At 31.6% G+C, this 20357-nt stretch overlaps 1 protein-coding gene and 1 long non-coding RNA gene across 2 annotated transcripts; both read left to right on the top strand.

The window, feature by feature from the left end:
- The first annotated feature begins 6481 nt into the window (after positions 1 to 6481).
- Positions 6482 to 7437, top strand: LOC139519126 (uncharacterized). The gene is made up of 2 exons (XR_011663522.1): positions 6482 to 6623; positions 7223 to 7437. It is a non-coding gene; the product is annotated as an uncharacterized lncRNA (long non-coding RNA).
- Positions 7438 to 10144: 2707 nt separating this feature from the next.
- On the top strand, positions 10145 to 19401 carry LOC139519125 (uncharacterized). The gene is made up of 8 exons (XM_071310941.1): positions 10145 to 10249; positions 10384 to 10441; positions 10986 to 11117; positions 12903 to 13028; positions 13948 to 14050; positions 15005 to 15130; positions 18107 to 18262; positions 19031 to 19401. Exons 4-8 carry the CDS (start codon positions 12969 to 12971, stop codon positions 19171 to 19173), a joined length of 588 nt encoding a protein of 195 aa, XP_071167042.1. The 5' UTR covers positions 10145 to 10249; positions 10384 to 10441; positions 10986 to 11117; positions 12903 to 12968; the 3' UTR covers positions 19174 to 19401.
- The last annotated feature ends 956 nt before the right edge of the window (positions 19402 to 20357 follow it).

Raw genomic sequence — 20357 nt, 5'->3', positions numbered from 1 at the left:
GTAAAGTTAAAATCATCCCTTCGTAAATTTTACGGACGCCATCAGAGAATCTGAGATCACCCCCAGTTTTGGAAGGGGTTTGTGTTACTTATTCTTCAATTTTATATGTTGTGTCATGTGTACTATTGTTTGTCTTTTTCATTTTAAGTCATGGCGTTGTCAGTTCATTTTCGATTTATGAGTTTGACTGTCCCTCTTGTATCTTTCGTCCATCTTCGGTATTCTTCCAACCGATTTTTAAGTTAAAAAAACGTCCCTTACACCATTTTGATCCTGTAATGTTAACTTATTTTATTTTATGATAAAGTTTTTTTACTAAACTTTTACCAATCTTCCCAAAATTATATGTATTCTTCTATTAATCAACTATTATTTGCACCTAGTGTTCTTGATGGAGATTAACTAAACAAATAGTAAATCGAAAACACCATATTGTCAACTTTTGTTTGGTGAGTTAAAGAAAAGAGGCGAATACTACCAGAATAAAATTTATACCCATTAGTCTAAAACAACGTCATAGCTAAAAAAAAATAAATGGTAAAAGACAAACAGACGAACAAAGAACACAAATCACTACATAGAAAACAAAAAAACTGACCAACACAAACCCCAACAAAAACTGAAGGAGAGCAGCAACCCTCTATCAAGGAAATACAAGCGATGGGATACACTATCAACTGGGAGATATAAACTTCGTATGCAGGTGCTACTGGAATGTAGCTACATTGAAATGGAACATTTGCAAGAGTTAATTGTATGCATGTTGTAAGTCATATACACAGTATTCAGATATAGAGATACTGATTTAAGGTCCCCTGAGTCATGTGATTTTGGAAATACCCTTTAAAATAGTAACAATAACTGTGAAATAACAGCATAACATTAGAACTAATCACAGAACTCAGCTTTACAATGCTTGACTGGGAGGTTCCCAACACAGCAGATATGGATCCCATTTGTTACTAAAAGCAAGCTAAAAGCCTTTTTTAACATATAAATAAACCATCTACATTAAGAATAAAGGCGTCACAAACAGTTGTCTGAGAAAGGAACGTCTTGTGTATCGCAAAAATATATAATTATCGAAGGGTTGCAGGATGAATGATAACAGTTTAACTAGACATTTTCGGTTACTAGTATGTTTTACTTCATCGTGTTTATTGGAATCAAGTCGATATTAGTACAGAAAAAGACCAAAATTAAAACAGTTTGCTACAAGTGTTTAATTAACGTCGATCGTTATTCAAAATAAGTGAATTCAAAAGAGCAATACGTTTTATTTGGGTATAACCTATCTTTGCAACATTGATTGTGTTTGGAAAAGTTCATAAAAATAAGTTTATTTAGAAAATAAGCTGCCGTTGCATACATAAACAAACTCGCCTTGCTTATTTTAAGAAACTAAAACAACAAGGTATCAGTTCATGTTAATATATCTGTCTATAAATGGAATGCAGCCCTGTCTTTATTGGGTTGGACCAAAACGTGGGATTTGTAAAAATACATGAATAAATGTACAAAATCCTCATTCTTTAAGGTCATAATAGTTGTTAATTACGCTGTCAAAAGGTGTCTAGTGAAGAGTTGTCTCATTGGCAATCATACTACATCCATTTTTTGGTTTATATCTACTATAGAAAGAATGCAAAAAGTGCCTTTTGGAGAACCTAAAACCTGTTAATAGACCGTACTTTACTGAAATGTCGATAGAAGTTGTCAAAGGAATATACACTGTTTTATTCATTACACCACATTTCCAGTCTGTTTAACGTATCTATAATCGAGAAGATGGTGTATGCGGGCCAATCAGACAACTCTCTATTCAATTCACAATGTGTAACATGTTAGCAATGATAAGTCATAATACAGAACCTTCAACACGGAGCCTTCGCTCACACCGAACAGAAAACTATAAAAGACCCTAAAATAACTACTATAAAACAATCCAAATGAGAAAAACAACAGTCTATAAATATAGGAAGATGTGGTATGTGTGCCAATGAGACAACTTTCCATCCAAAAGTCTAATCTACGAGAAACGAGAAACACTCATGAACAACACCAAAGAACGATAACAACTGAGCAACCGGCTCCTAGCATATTTACTTTCTTTCATTACAGATGTCTAATTAAATTTGCAGATAACCTTCTATCGTCGTTTAAATGAGCTGATACTATAGTATGAACATTTCCCATTGTAGAACATCATTAGATAAAGGACTGCCGAAGACTCAATAAGGAGGTGGCATAATAAGAGACGTGTTACATCAAATCGTAAAATGCATTGTCAAAAAGGAAAGGACAATGAAAGTTACACCTATACAACTCATAGTACATATGTATGTTACCATAAAACAATAAAGTAAATGTCTTATGAAAGAGGGTAGTAATGCAAGGATATTTTTATCAGAAGTTCTTAGAGGGCATTTGAAGATATTTTCCAATTTCATAATAAAACACTGCATTGTTTGTAGAAATTTTGAAAGGGTACAACAGACAGTTTAAGGGTAGTGAAAAAAAGCAGTCATCTGTCAAAGGGGTTATGAAATCATCAAACATATTCATAATGTTCATAAAGTACCAATAGAAAATTATTCAAATGCAAATTAATCGTACCATCGTTAATGTTTTGCCTTGTTAGGCCAGCTAGGTCGACTGAGGACGAAATCTTAATACGCATGCAACATTCGTCAAAATATTCTATGTTGCATCTAGAGGGTTTTTGCTCTCAATAAAGCTATAAAATCAAGAGTTCAAAGTGGTGAAGTTGAGATCATCCTTTCGTACATTTTACGGAAGTCATCACGAGGTGGTGGCCCTTTTTCGAATAACCGTTTCACATATGATATCAGATATGTTCCTTATGTCGTAACTACAATCCCCTTCCATTTTCACAAATGTGACCTACCAAATTATACTATTTACCGGGTTAGTGATAACTTGAGGAACACGACGTGTGCCACATGTGGAGCAGGATCTGCTTACCCTTCGGGAGCACCTGCAATCACCACCAGTTTTTGATGGGGTTCGCATTGCTTAGTTTTAAGTTTTCTATTTTGTGTCTTGTGTAATTTTGTTTGTTTGTTTGTCTTTTTTGTCTTTTTTTTACCATAGCGTTGTCAGTTTATTTTCGATCTACAAGTTTGACTGTCACTCTGGTATCTTTATCTTTTATCCAGAAGAGGATGGCAAATTAGAGAAAACATTGGTCACATCAAGAAATATGACCGATGTGTAATTCACTTAGGATAATTTGTTATTGGACGTATGTGACAATATTATAATCTTCCAATAGGATGATATGCTATAACGATGAACACATACTGTGGATATGTCAGTTGATCATTAGGAAAACCTTTTTTAAAAGTATACCTGTGTTAATACTATTGGCATTTTGAAAAATAGCTTTTAAAATCGTACAAGCCATCACATCAGTAATATAACATGTTAAAGAGCATGTTATTATTAAATAATGAAATTACCATGGCTGTCATTTATCAGAAGGAATATAAGTAATGTTAGAAAATTAAGATTATATTGTCTACTTTGAAAATGAGTGCTTAATTTAAATTTGAAGGACATTTACGAAAATTACATTAGATGAACGTGCAAAATTATGCGCATATTGTGTCAAAGAGTAATAGAACAATTTTACTAAACACTCATTTAATATTTACTTTTTGAAATGCGTAATACAAAAATAAGTAAATTAGCATAGTTAAAAAGATTTTTTTTTTAATGTGTCAGAAATATAATATACAAGTTTCAGCGACAAATGACTTATTATCAATAGAGAATAGATAAGAAAAGAAAGGTAAGAAACACATAAAAATTATATATACTCGATTATGCATTTGTGTTATGTGGTGTAGCGAGTGATGCATGTAAAACCAGAGATGCTTGCCTCTTCGAGGCAGCCGATCAATTTCCGTGTCGGAGTTATACAAATGTACGTATCCAACTAATGTTTTGGTGTAACCTAGATTTGTCTCTTATGAAAATTGTACGACCAATTGCCTTCTACTTCGCTAAGTTCATACGAATATATAATTGTCTCAAAAATCTTTAAATAAATAAAAAAGTAATATAGGGATGGATAATCGCACTTATCAGTTTGATTTATAAATCATACAAAATTGCTAAATCGTTGTTGCCAACAATCCAGATAAAGAAAAACAATATACAATATACAAAAGCAAAAGCAAAAGAAAAAAAAATACAAACACATTCAAACAGAAAGAGAGAATTGTAATGAGTATGACACAATGTATTATAAATACAATATAACGTGTCGATTTTGTTCAGTGATTCTTCTATTTGAAAGAAAGGACCGACATTTTAAGTTTGTTATGTGAAAAGTTTGACATGCATTGTTAACTTATCTATTCATCAAAAGCCGAGAACCAAGTTCATTGATTTGGAAACATAAAAACAATCTTAAAAGGAAAGCCACAGCATAATAATTATCCTCGATCTTAAAGAATTTGCGAGATTTAATTCGATAAACTCGTCTCCTTCAGCTTTGAACTAAGCGTGAAAGTGACCAATAAAAAAATTGGCGCGTTGCACAAATCGCGGTGGAAATATTTTATTTTGGTCAATACGTTTTTATATATGAAATACAATCTATTTTCTTAAATAATTAAAACCAAAATTGGTAAAGACACCTATGTAGTAACCATGCTGTTTATGCTTCAGTTTGAAAGTCTAAAGTTGAGACCAAACACCTAATTGAGGTGCTAATTGTCTTATCCTTAATTATTATAATATGCCTTCAAGATCAAATCATTATAATTTGTATCTTAAATGTTGTAAATTCTTACTTTTTTAATGTTTTCAATTGTGAAAAGACATGTACACTGTCAAAGAAACAATGGTCAGACCTGTTTTGCTTCTTGATTTTTCACTGCTTATTTCGGATTGACAGTAGAATCATCCTTTTTACCTCAAATTATTGCATAATGTATGTTTGTCTGATTTCAGATGTTTTTATTCATTTGTGCAATGTTATTACAACATTTAATTTCATTACTAATAACTATCTTTAAATTCGAATATTTTTTTGGGGCTTGTAACGTTATCTTGGCTAGCGGTTACATAACAATAAATGAACTTTGTCACAGATTTTTCTAAAATTTTTAATGCAACTTTGGCTCCTTAAAAAATTTTCAGAGAACCTAGCATTCGTCTCTTTTATTTTCTGTTATAATACTGATTTAACTCTTACAAAATATATGCTTCATTGTATAAAGACACATCAAATCAGCAAAAGCCTGTTACAATCTGAATTAAAATCATGAAATCTCTAATAACAAATCCATAATTCTAATGCAATTTGGATGTAACAATTTTTTTCATTGGATAAAAGTTGCCGTCAAATCCACAGTTGACCGGGCGTAACTAAGGAGAGACACGCCATTTTGAATTGATTGAATCAACAAATGTGCGATTACTACTATATAAGCGAAAATAAAACAACACCTACCTCGAATTCGCCGATTTAAAGTAATTTTATCCGAATTTGAAGCGTACAGGTAACGTAATAACCTCCAATTTGTAAGTTTTCATTTGTATGACATTTTTTCTATTTGTCAAATTTAGACATATTTTCAAGTTTTATCGTATTTTTTCTTTTTGTAATGCATTCGAATCGGAATAACAGTACTGTAGTTGAAGAGTTGCCACCGTCAATTTTAATTTGACGGTCGCAAATCTCCGTTTTACTGTCTCCGCTACGCGTCGCCAGTAAAACTGCAGTTGCGCCCGTCAAATCTACAATTGACGGTGGCAACTCTTCAACTACAGTACTGTTATTCCTTAAATATTTTTTTGGGTAGGGTTCGTATTGCGTTGGTTTTTAGGTTGTGTTTTGTGTATTGTTGTTTGCCATTTCCTCGTTTTGTTTTTCTGACATTGAATAGTCATCTTATTTTCTACGACAGCGTTTGAATGTTTATTTGTCATACGTTTACTGTAAAAAAAAAATGAAATCAACAGGTGTTATAATTTCTTGCGAACAAAGCGATTAACCTTCATCAGGAACGCTCAAAGTCAAACATTTGAAAATCCGAAGATGTATAAGTACCGAAACCGTTAAAGAGGTATATGCAAAAAATACCAAAAATAAATAGGTAAATTCATCTGAAGCCAACCGTAACTTGCACTTAAATGGTAAGTTGTCGATCTCTAAGATTTTTTTTTTCTTTTTATAAACCTATGTCGACTTCTAGATGTCTTGTACCTATAAATAACGCATATTTATTTAAAACAATAATCAGTTAATGTTCCATTTATGACGCATACGGGTATGTGCATAAAAAAATGGAAATTCTTATGATTATTTGTATCTAAAGGTACTAGATTAAATTATTATGTTTATTATCATTGATAAAATAATCCCAAATTTGGATATTTCCTGATAGATTTTTGCACTCAAGTCTAAGATAAATAGATTTAATGGGCCTTTTTTCTTGTATAGTCTTACAATCCGCTTACTGTTGACTGTGACTGTACTGTAAGTGGAACTTGCAGATCATTTGGTGATAGATGGGAAAAGGATTGTATTACGTATGAATGTCAGCGTGGTCAAGGCAACACTTGGAAGGCGGCGTTTGTAAAACTAGGTACAGGACATATTATGAATTGTCTACGCGAAACATGAATCATGTTTCTACGAAAAACAGCATTCATCTTTGCTTGAATTCCTTATCATATCAGTAGAAATACTGATTGTAGAAATGCGAACTTCCTTGCAAAAAATAATAATAACATATTTTTGTTAAACAAATTATAAATTATCCCAATTTTGCATTTTTGGTTACATGTATATCTCCCTTCCACGTTAGCATTACGCAACCTCTGATTTCAATAGTTCCCAAATAGAAAATGGCTTGACAATATTACAACAGAGAATAAATAAGATCTATATTCATTTCTGACATCCTCAGCAATGATCTTTTTGTTTTGTAGGTTTTTAAAATGATACTCTGTTTCACTACCATCTCAAAGAAATTTTCAGTTAGTCATTTATTATTTAAATCCTGGCCTTGAAGTCATAAAACATTCGAGTCAGTTTTGTGTACTCATACTCGAAAATCAACCTATCAAAATGCTAAATATCATGTTTCGAGCATGATGTTTGTGCTCCCAGCATTGAGCAAAGTTTTATGACTCCAACCACAGAATTACATTTTGATATGTAAACATTTTATTTCTTTTTCAGAATGTAAAGATGCCTATGGTCATTGTAGACATAATAATGAGTATATGAGCATGTTAAACCATGGGGAATTGTTTCATCACTGTCTCTGTAAAGTGACCGGCTTTGGAATCAATATAAACTGCGCACAACAAACCGGAAATGTCAACGTGTCTTAGAAGACTACAAGGACATGTCGAACACTACCAAACATGATAAAAGATATAAATATACTTGTATACACTTTGCAATAATTATTTGTGATACAATTTGAAATATACTCTTTTGAATCAATGTGTACACTTCTGTTATAATACCAATTTTGTATAAAGAGCAATTGATAGGTCAGTTTGTATTTACTGTTTGAGTATCATTTTCGTTATCAATGAAGCAAATGTTAAAATAGAATGCCTCTGTTTAACATCAATGATAATTTTATGATTAATGGAAAAGGCAGAATTGCAGTTTATTCATGATAAGAAAAAAAAAGATGTTTCAAATATATTGTAATGACTGTCGCTGTCTTATTTTACCGTTTGTTACATTCTATTTACCTTCTGACATAATGTGTTTTATACAGACCAAGACGCTGTATATTATAGCGTTTTCTATTGTCACATTTAATTTAATTTGATGACTTGCATGCTACAGATTTGATCGAGGTCGTTAATGTTGTTTTTTTAATTGATTTGCAAGACGGTTTTTTGGTTGATATCTATGTCATCGGTCTGCTAAGTACCAAAAGTAATCTATTCCCGAATAGATAAAAAAGATGTTGTTTGATTGCCAATGAGACAACTATCCACAAGAGACAAAATTACACAGAAATTAACAACTGTAAGTCACAAAACGGCATTCAACAATGAGCAAATCCCATACCGCATAGTCAGCTATAAAAGGCCCCGAATGACAAATGTAAAACAATTCAAACGAGGAAACTAACGACATAATTTATGTCAGAAATTACAAAACAAATATTTAACACATCAACAAACGAGATGTAGGTAACCTGTCGAATAAGTGTAAAACCGGAGTCAAAAGTGGGTTATAGGAAAAATGGTCTATTAACCAATACGTAAAGCTTGATTGTCATATGTTGCCACTGAGAATGTGACCTAACGCTTGTACAAAGGTATGTGTACTTATTTATGTAGTATTACCAGTTGTGACATTGACAATAACATTATTCTGAAAATGTTTGTCCGACATAAGTAGAAGCCCTTTCATTACTCACTGTTTGTATATCGCCGTTTTTCACAAGTTCAAATGACGCATGTGTTAGTGACTACATAATAAAAATAACTGTGTGATGGGTTATTGGTATTGCTGTCCTTCGAATATTAACCTCAATTCAATTAATAGTTTAGATTGATGGTCAAAAGTATTTTGTCTTAAAATACCGGTATACGAAAAGAAGTACAATATATCAGTATTGTTTCTGTGGTTTAGAATCGCATAAATGTATATACATGTGAGATGTAAAAGGCAACTAGCATGCACAACAACATCAATAAAATCAACAAAGGACTAAAACGGACAGTTAAAATTCAATACAATGTGGCAATAATTCTGTCTCCGCTTTCTGTACATAAAAAGTCAAAATGAATAACAAATACTTTACAAGTATAACAGGAAATACCAAAATATTACACCTAAAAAAGTAAAAATAATAACAAACATATTTATTCCTGATGATCTATCAGAGCTATATAATAAGGCAATGTCAAGACGTGGTTGCATACTGCTATCAGTGAGCTGTTGCACAACACTGAAAACACATTTTCTGGATGACTTGCGTAATAATACTCTATAACAGAAAATTATTGTTTTCTTTGTTGACGGTATTTGAATGTTGTTTTATTTGAATGACTGCTACTGGACAACCCTTTTCTATATTGAATAACTTGTCATCCCATGTCAAATCCTTGTGTTTTTCAGAAGGAACGCGTTAAATCACGATGACACTTTGAAACGTATTATATAGGATAATATAGAACTCAGTCATATATGAAATTGAAATGAGAAATGGTGAATTTGTCAAAGAGAAAACAACCCGACTAAATAACAGAAAACAGCCAAAGGCCAACATTCGGTCTTCAATACAGCTAGAAAATCCGGTACCCGAAGGTGTGCTTCAGTTGGCCCATAAACACAAATGTGTTCTAGTTACTGATAATAGCTATAAAGACGTCATACTAATTCCGAAATATATAAATGAACTAAAATTTAAAATCAAAAAATTTAAAAATAATATGTATGCACAAATGCGTTTAATTATAAGAAAAAAATATGAGGCTGTTCTTGGCAATGATCTTTTTTGCAGATCATTATGTCATTTTGTTATTTTTGTAGTTGAATTATTCGTATTCCAAAAAGACTTCAAATATAAAAATTCTGCCATCAAGTTTTGTTTTGTCCATAGGCTGTGTGTCGTTTTCTAATGAATTAACCCCATTGTTAGGACCAAAGTTATAATAGACAACATCAGATCTGAATGTGCATCCTCAAATACATAACATAATGAATATAAACCTACTTTGTATGACCTGGTTGGTTTTACTGGTATAGTATTTTGCAGATGTTTGAACATCATGTCATAGTATGATGAGTATTGTATACATAGGAAATATTACACTTCTCCACCGTACGATCCATGCCATTTCTAAAATGTCAAGTAGTTAAATATCCTTTCAATGGGCAGTTTCAAGATATTAAACTATGATAATACACCTAAATGACTGTTATTTCCGTTATATATATAATAATATATCCCTGGAATTATTAAATATTTTTGATGATACTTATAAAAAACGTAGAACTTGATTATTTATAATAACAATAATGGCGACATTTAAGGTAATAATGTATAGAATAATAATATAATGACTTAATTTGGAGAAATATTTAATAATTTATAATTCGAGATTAAAAGATATTACAGCTATCAAGTATAAAGTTACAACGATATCATAAACATATATAACCTGATTTCACCTCAGTGAGCTTGTACATCATTGCTTTCGCTAAAAATAGAGCAAAAATACAGATAAGGTAAGACCAATATTATAGTATGATGAAAACCTTACATTGGTAATAAAAGGATTGTTTAAAATGTACGCTAACTAATCCTTTGGATTTGAAGACGATTCATATTTATGAATTAATATAACTTAATTATTTTTCAGATGTTTGAATATTCATGTGGTTGCCTACTTTTGCTTACTGTACTAACTGTAACACAAGGTAACTATTAAACTGCGAGATTCTTGACGGCAATATGTGTGCTAATTAGCTAAATTAAGAACTCGTTGTAATTAATAAAGGCTTAACTTGATCAGAAAATAGTTCATTTGTTTTTTAATTCGAACCTTTACCCAATATGCATGAGGATGGTAAGTAATATGTTCATAAAAATAGGTAAATGTAAAGTCAGATAGAGTCTTATGCCGTACTGTAGCTGAATGATTTTGTTATTTGTATAGTGGTGTGTTTATGTTTGTTTTATTTGTACCCATCTTTTCATTCGTAGACAAAGGGAGAAATTTTGAGCTTTGCCTATTGTTTATATTTGAAAACTGTATGTTGACTCTAGACGATTTTTTTGGTAATTTGTGATCGATGGGTTCTATTACATGTTTATATATCCCACATACCCTTTTGCAAAAAGAAAAGAACAATTTGTGTCTTCTGTTTCATGTATATTTGTGGTTGCTATCTGATCTGATGCATACCTTTTTTCTAAAACCGTTGAATAGTTTAAATGAAGACCCCATATTTACATCTGCAGGTTACACGAACAATTGCAGGTCAGGTTGTTATGATAACGGACGGTGTCATGGATATGGGGAAACTTGGGAATCCAACTGCATTACCAAGAGATGTGTAGGTGCTGGTGATGTAATACAGACACAGGGCGTTAGTAAGTAATAAAATTGAGAAAGGAAATGGTGAATATGTCAAAGCGACAACCACCCGACCATAGAGCAAACAACAGCCGAAGGCAACCAATGGGTCTTCAATGTAGCGAGAATTCCCGCACCCGTAGGTGTCCTTCAGCTGGCCCCTAAAATATGCATAATAGTACAGTGATAATGGACGTCATACTAAACTCCGAATTATACACAAGAAACTAAAATTTAAAATCATACAAGACTAACAAAGGCCAGAGGCTCCTGACTTGGGACAGGCGCAAAATTGCGGCGGGGTTAAACATGTTTATGAGATCTCAACCCTCCCCCTATACCTCTAGCCAATGTAGAAAAGTAAAAGAATAACAATACGCACATTAAAATTCAGTTCAAGAGAAGTCCGAGTCTGATGTCAAAAGATGTAACAAAAGAAAATAAATAAAATGACAATAATACATAAATAACAACAGACTACTAGCAGTTAACTGACATGCCAGCTCCAGACCTCAATTAAACTGATTGAAAGATTATGTCTTCATCATATGAATATCAGGTACAATCCCTCCCGTTAGGGGTTTAGTATCATACTATCATAAAATATATGAGAAGAACATAACCCGTGTCATGCCAACAACTGTTTTTTTAGAAATAAATGTGTTTAGTTCCGATGCAAAGACCCTATCAGTGAATCAATGTTAAAGCCAAAATATGCAATCTTTAATGACCTGACAACAGTATCGTAACTATATCCCCTTTTAATAAGTCTATTTAAAGGTTTTGTTAGTTTCTGAGGAGAATACTGACATTTTTGTGCTTTATAAAGAATATTTCCATAAAATTTTGGATGTGAAATACCTGAACGTATAAGATGTCTGCATGTTGAGTTATATTTACGAATTATTTCCTTATACCGGTGATAAAATTTAGTAAATGTTTTGACCAGTTTGTGATATCGAAAACCCTGGTGTAATAATTTTTCAGTAATACATAAATTTCTCTCGCTAAAATAGTTTATTTAACATTTAAAACAAATGCAGATTACAATGGCACACAAAAGAAAAACGTTCTTCTGAAAACAAACTTTCATCGAAAACTGTTTTTCTGATATTTGTCAACTATGTAATATTGATTCACTGCACCAATATTGGTGATTTGTTTTATATTGTTTGGAGATGAATATTCTAATGTACATATCAAATAAGTAAATGAATGATATTTATCACAAAGATATACAATTTGACAAGAGCAAATATGAGTGTAATGTTACAATTATAAAACAAACGTACATACTATGGTACATTTTTTGTGAATGTCTTTAGATTTCTTATTTCCTGTAAAATGATATAGGATGATGTGGTATAAGTGCCAATGAGACATTTCTATCCAGGTAACAATTTATAATATGTAAACCATTATAGGTCAAGGCACGTATAGTGCTTGGAAATATATCTAATGCTAGCGAAATACATTATAATTAGTAATTAGGGGAAGAATGAATTAGATATCAAGCCATTTTAACTTCTACGACAATTGTATGTGACAATTTAACCAAACACAGACTATCTGGTCGTATCGTTTCATATAAACGCGCACAATTGCGAGCTCACTTTTAGTTACAAATGTATGTTCCACAGAAAATATTACTTTGCCCAGTACATGCACATATTTCAAGCTGCTACCTATGAATGACTCCACGCAAACAAACGTGTGGTTTACCATCATACGTGCTACTGTTTCAAAAACTTTGTTATTCATCGTCATAAGCACAATGAATGACTGAATTTTTAATCTTGTAGAATGTAAAGATGGTTATGGCAAGTGTGTTAATCATGGAGATAAAATGATCGTCAATATGGGTGGTTATGGAGAGTCATGTACATGTCGTGTTGGTCAGAGTTCATGGGATTATGTTCTGTGTGAAGGTAAGAATTGGTAAACATTAAGGTTAATATTGGGGAGAGCATTATATGATTGCTTCTTGTAAACTTGTGTGTATACAATAGCTTCTGACAAACGAATATTTGTACATTTAGTATGTTTCATATATGAAAGTTTTTAATACGCCTAATAGTATCTGCGTTTCTTGTGATTTTCGGAAATTTATGAAAATTGGACATAATATAATTGTTAGCCTAAAAAATACATCTTTTACACTTTGAAACCAATATGTCTTGTATATTTAAAAAAAAATTGCGGGGAGTTTCCACAACAACTTGATATCATGAAATTGTTTAAGCTACTCCGACAAACCATCCATCTGTTTTTGTTGGGTTTTTTTTGTGGTGATATTAGATTGATTTTAAAAAAATCCATATCAAATAATTCGTGCTTAAAATGAGATAAAGCGAAACTAAAAAGAAAGAAATAGATAATTATGTATAATATACAATGATATAAAAACTTACATTTCGAAAGTCTGACTTTGCATATAAATTGAACATGTTGCATAGTTATAAGTTATTGTAAGGAATATGTACCTACTTGTTATTTGAATAACGTTAAAGATCCAAAATTGATTGACAAAACATCTTTCGTCAATCATTGCGTCACATTTTGAGTTTTCTGTTGCTTCTCTGTACAAATAAAATGATATGCATTCAAACCGTATAATAGAATAGAAACGCCCAACGTATGAATTGGAAAACATGCTACTTGGAACCGACTCATGGATCGTAACATCGCAGTTTTGTCAGTAATTCCAAATGTGTACTCATCAAGTGCTGGAAATAATAATAAGAATAACTTTTAATGTTTGTTTGTTTCATGTTTTCGCCCTTTTATCTATACATTGAAGACAATAATATGTATAGAACTTTTCACTTATTTTTGTTTTAATAAAAGGATCAAATGAACCAAATAAAAAAAGATGTGACTGCGAACCTGATGGAGTATGTAGAATGTCAAAGAGATGGAAATTCCTGGATAGCAAATGTTGTCGCTGCAGGTATTGTTACATAAATCAATCATTTAAATGTAATGGACGGTAATGTTGAAATGACAGATCATATATATAAATATCTTCTTAACAACAATCGTGTTCGCCTGTATCAGTGTAATGGTTTATATATCAATTTATTTAAGTGGTTGGGTTCCTGTCAAATTAGCGCATAACTGCATGTCAAATCTTATTTATATTTTTGTGATGACGGTTTGTTATCGCCAAAGGAAATGGCAATGAACATGCATTATCATCAAAGAAAATAGTTTAACCTGGGTTCAAAATATTTAATTATCAAAAATGACACAAAGCATCGGACAAATACATTTTTTTCTAATAAAGAACCCTGTGATTACTAACTTAAACCGTCAATTATAGCAACCTTTCGAAAATTATGACAGACATATGCTCCGTTTATTTGTGAACTTGGTTGTACAAAGACTAAAGGGAAATTGGGGTGGTTATTTTCTATATAGATAAAGACTTCTTGTTTAAATTGAGACCTTGCGGACAAAGATGGAAATAATTCAGTTTTACGCAATTAGCAAAATCAATACCTTATGGTATAAGGTAAACATTTAACTCTGACCAGTGCCTTGGGAGAACAACGAACAAAATAGACGTGTCTGGTAAAAAATGTACGTTTCCGTTAATTATAATGACTGTATTAATTTTAATGAATATTAAGTTTGTTTTGTAACTCTGACTTCGGATATAAATAATACATCGAGCATAATAAAGTCAAGAGTCTCAAGGACAACAAACAAAAAAGTAAGAGATATGTTTCTGTGAATTGTTTCATTTTAGTTTGTATCAATGATTTCTTTTTCTCTAAATCGAACTTTTGACTTGTGAACACCGGCAAACTACTGTTGTCTCTATTTGTAATAAACTTGATGATAATCACACTACATTTATTTATATAAATAATTTAGAAATTCACTTATTACCTTGTTACAGCTTGTAAGGACGCATATGGTCAATGTAGGCATAATGGTGAAAGAATGCCATACTATCATTTGGACCAACTGTATAAAAATTGTTTGTGTACAGTCACGGGGATAACCACCAGGTATCAATGCACAGGTCTGTATTCATTTCTTGTAATCACAAGCATGATACTTGATAATGATAATATGACAACAAAAAAATATGTTTGGCCACACTTAAAAATATTTTGGTTTGCCCAAACCCTACCCAAAGGTTGAGACAGTGGGTAGGTAGGTAGGCATTTTCTTTTTTTTTTTTCAAAAAAAGAAATTGAAGTATCAGATGTTTATCAGTCTTCATGCCTATTTGATTAAAAACAAACTTCTTCAAATCAGGACAATAAAAGAATTTGAGTAGGCAGCTTTTTTCTGGGTAGGTAGCGTTTGGGCAAACAAACCTATTATTTATTATGGCCTAGTTTCTTTTCCAATTGATTAGTTACATGGTGTGTTAGTGACCTAAACCGATGTATACATTATCTGAAAAATTCGCACGGGATGAAAGCAAAGTATTAGCATACTGTGTAATGAATTTATCTTTCTGACTATCTTAACATGTGTTATTTCGACTAGTGACCTATCAAACGGATACATTATTCATTTGTAAGAACCTACCACCATTGGTCTATACAAAACAAATGGCAACAATAACAACGTGTTAGCTTTAACTGTTTCATATAGACTTTTTTTTATTTTTTTTTCATATAGATTTATTTCAATCGTTCATCATCATTTTTTTCATCTGTTAAACCTTTCAGATATTTTCTCAATACAATATTGTTTTACAAAGGCACGCAATACCAAGTCTATCTGCGTATTGAAATAATTCACGCCTACTAACCCTGTCAATCGAATTCAAAACCGATCGCTCATCGCTCCCGTTTTCTGATAAACTGATATATGTTCAACTGAATATCAAATAACACGTGGCATTACAGTATTTAAATATAAGTATTCAGAGATAAAGATCAAAGTCAATTTAAGTAAATGAATTCGTGCTTAATTTGAGATATTGAGATAAGACGTGGCACGGTACTTGTCTATCCCAAATTCATGTATTTGGTTTTCATGTTACATTTGTTATTCTCGTGGTGTTTTGTCTGATGATTGGTCTGTTTCTGTGTGTGTTGCGTTTCGATGTTGTGTCGTTGTTCTCCTCTTATATTTAATGCGTTTCGCTCGGTTTTGGTTTGTTACCCCGATTTTGTTTTTTGTCCATGGATTTATGAGTTTTGAACAGCGGTATACTACTGTTGCCTTTATTTAACCGACACTATAAGCTGCAATAATCAACGTACAGACTGAGTGAATATCTAAAGAATTGTGACAACTTAGCCATTTCATCACATTTTATTTCATTTGTTCTATATATTCATATATGAATACTGTGAAGGAGACTTTCTGTAGGTATCATACGAAATTCTTACAAACAAAACATGATAGTAACTTGATAACAGTGTTAATGCAGCACAGCATTGTAAATGGATGCCCTATTTGTAATTTCTTATTCAGATTCCTGAGTTTGATGAAAAACTACTTGTAAGACGAGTCTGTTTGACTCTTTATTTTTTACCTTTTACTGAATAAAACTTTTTACATGCCTTCTGTTCTTTGTCAACTTACACTGGTTTATGTTTTCGGGTTATAATATGAAAAAAAAGAAGTTCAAAGAATACCGTAAATTTAGAAATTTTGACGTCGGGATATTTTGGGGTTTTCACTCAAAAGACGTGTGTTTTATTTTGGTGTGTGTAATTTTGGTGCTTCGCCCAATTAATGTGTTTAATTTTGGAACAACACATGTGTGCGATCTCATTCGTCTTTGCCCTCATTTACCCGATTATAAATATTAACAAAATATCAATGTCCTACACAAACATGACAAACCAGAAACACAACTAAGATAAATAAATGAAGGAATTTGATACGAATGCAATTGCAAATAATTCGGTATCTCGGGGATTGAACGCGTTAAGAAAAATGATTTTAAATAGATTATTATTTTTTTTTACAAAATTCATATGTAATAAATTTTAATTAATATCTCTATCTCTAATTACCAATAACGGTGTCTTATCAGCAATTGCCGGTCATATTAATGACATATATGAATACAAATTCATATTGTGTTTTCTTAACAATTTTAGAAAATTGACTATTCAATAAAATATATAAAGTGTTGTTATCAGATTATACCCGATATTTATTTCCAGATTTGGCTTAGTCCAAATAAATACTACGTCTTGAAAGGCTATTATAATTTTCTTTGACGCCTTACTTCGACGTCATAATGCTGAAGCCGCCATTTTCGGTTGGACTTTGAGAGCATATTTTGCTCTCAACTTTGAGACCCAATTTAGCCATTAAATTTTCTAGAAAGCTAAAAATATTGCATGTATAAAAATTCTTACCTTTTATGTGTTTGTTCGTGCAAAATATTTCTAATTAATCCCTACAGAAATAATGATACAAGTAACAATTCCATCCGAGGTGGGAACATGTCGACTGCATTTTTTAAAACGTTTATCTGATTTCTTTTTAGGAGATTATAAAATAATTTTTACACCAAAATCGGTAAATTTGACAGACCCAAATTTCCGGAACCTTCGTTTTACATTATCCGGAAATTCAGGTCCGTCAAAATGTACTAAGTTTGGTTCAAAAATATATTTTATACTCCTAAAATGAAGCATCTTGAGGAGAAATCAGCTAAACGTTTTAATAAAGCAGTAAATTCCCTCTCAAAGTCCAACTGAAAATATGAGTTTGACGTTATGACGTCGAAGTAAGGCGTCAAAGAAAAAAAAATATAATAGCCTTTCAAGACGTCATAATTATTTAGACTAAATTTGGCTATGCATAGAATTATAGAAAATATATATAAGACATGATAACATAAGATATTTCCCCGAACAATTAACATTGCGATATCGTCGTACAGGTCCTCGTTTCGGCTTTTCAATATCTAGTGTTTGCTTTATTTTAGTGTGTTTAATTTTAGCACTTTCATATGAGGCACCAAATAAACCAAAGTAAAACTACAACTATGTCATTTTTTTCATTTCACTTTTAGGTAATTCTAACGTTGTACCAGTGCCTATACAATGTAAGGGATGCAAAGTGAACGGTGTGTGTCATAACCAAGGTTCAAGATGGGAAGATGACTGCAATACGTACGAATGTCAACGAATTGGCAACTATTGGACGATGGCAAAGGCTGTTAGCAGAAGTGAGCAAATTTGAATGTTCTTTCTCGTTAAAATATATTAAAGAGATGTGGTATAATTCCTAATGAGAACACTAACAAAATAATTACAATAAAGCAAAGTAAAGCACTTATAGGTACATAGTAACCGTATTACCTTCAGCAATAGGCAAAATCCATACTGTAATTAGATATAGGAAGATGTTGTGTGAGTGTGTAATGTCAGATATAGAATACATATAAAATATTTCAAAAATATACAGTAGCCTACTTAATGACAGCTCAATAAATAAAACAAAAAATATGACAACCACTAAACTACAGATTGAAAACGAGCGTATCAATGTTGGATAGGGACAGACATGTAGCCTATTAACCACACACAGAGTTGATGCACGCGTGTTTTGTATATATGCTAATTAATCATAATTATTATCATACAGACAAAGATATATATAGAACATTTGAAAGAGAAGCGAAAGACCTCATACAGATTTGTATACAAGTCAAAAACCAACTGTCAATGTCATGACAAGACAACAGATACATAACAGTACATAAAACACAAAATAGAAAACTAAACACTTAGCAAAACGAACCCCTCCAAAAGTCGGGGTGATCTCATGTGCCATGTTAAGCAACCTAAGATGTTCTGCAAGTGGCAAGAAAGTAAGCATAGTCACCTTATATGTTATGTTCAGGATTTAGAAAAAAAACATTTCTTGTTTTAAAAGATTCAGTACTGAAAGCATTTATATCTTAAAGGTAATCTTTACTACATTTGTATTTCAGAATGTAAGGATGCATATGGTAACTGCAGAAACCATAATGAATACATGACTGCATCGTACAATGGGCTGATATTTGACCGTTGTCTTTGTCAGATCAATGGACTTGATGCAAGTTATCACTGTAATTACTCTGTCGGAAAATAAATAGTTTGAATGCAGAGTAACAGTTGAATTGTTATCAATGGTGGTTACTCTTTACTTATGTTTAATTGTAAAGATCAAAGTAATTGTATTTGATAACCTATATATTACAACACACGTAACATAAGTATATAATGCCAATGTTTCTGACAATGTACGATTTCAATTATGCATGAAATTGGTTAATTTATTATTCAATAACAATGTCTAATACAATTTAATATAAATAAATTTGTAGTTTCTTTTATATAAAGTCATGTCCAAATTTCAAAAAAACTATTCAACATTCAGTACTACAACATGCTCATATAAACATGTAGCTTGTTTATTATATGTTTAACCAAATTAACCAAAAAGTCGTTCAACAATGAGAAAAACTCATATCGTATGGTCTGCTATCTATGGTTCCGACATGAAAATATATAAAACAATTCAATTAGAAAACTAGCGGCCTAATTGTATAACAAAACAATTTACGAAAAACTACTACAAAATGTTTGAAAACATGAACCATATATTTGGCTACATTTTCTGCTCAAGATATATTTTACCTTTATATTAATCGAACTAAACGATCTCAGCTCTTTAAATACTAGTACATGATTAATAGTATCATTATATCGTGTTTTTTTAATCTTGCGTTTTTGTTCTTTATATGAATTTATTTAGTCTTTTTAAATTATTTCTTTAATTTTTTGTTCATTGCATTTTTTTGAAAAAGAAAGCCGCTTTTTGAACACACGATTTGAATCAAATTTTGATTAAAAAAATAGTTTCCAAATTCCAAATAAAATATTTAATGTAGGTTTTACTATAATACAGGTTACTATCTACCATGTGACTATCCAAATACCTCAGAACGTTACTTTGTAGAGCTTTTTTGTTTCGCTGTGTTTAAAATTTAAAGTTAATTCTTGAATAGGGTGACCACTAATGGAGCAGGAATTACCTACCGATCATAATTAGATCATGAGTTTTTGATGTACATTTGTAGTTGCTTTGTCTTCGACGCAGTGTTTATGAACTGTTGTTTGCCTCATTTCTGTCTCTTACATATTTTAAATATGGTTTTATCTGTGTTTTTTCGACTTAACGTTTTTACAGTGTCTCTGTATCTTCTCTTTTAAGTTATGTAGCTACATCTAGTATTTGTATGTCTTGGCTTTTGAATTTTACAATGATTTTTT

The sequence above is a fragment of the Mytilus edulis genome, chromosome 4 (genome assembly GCF_963676685.1).
Source record: "Mytilus edulis chromosome 4, xbMytEdul2.2, whole genome shotgun sequence".
NCBI lineage: Eukaryota > Metazoa > Mollusca > Bivalvia > Mytilida > Mytilidae > Mytilus > Mytilus edulis.
The sequence above is the reverse complement of the archived record's forward strand: the minus strand, read 5'-3'. Positions and strand labels throughout refer to the sequence as shown.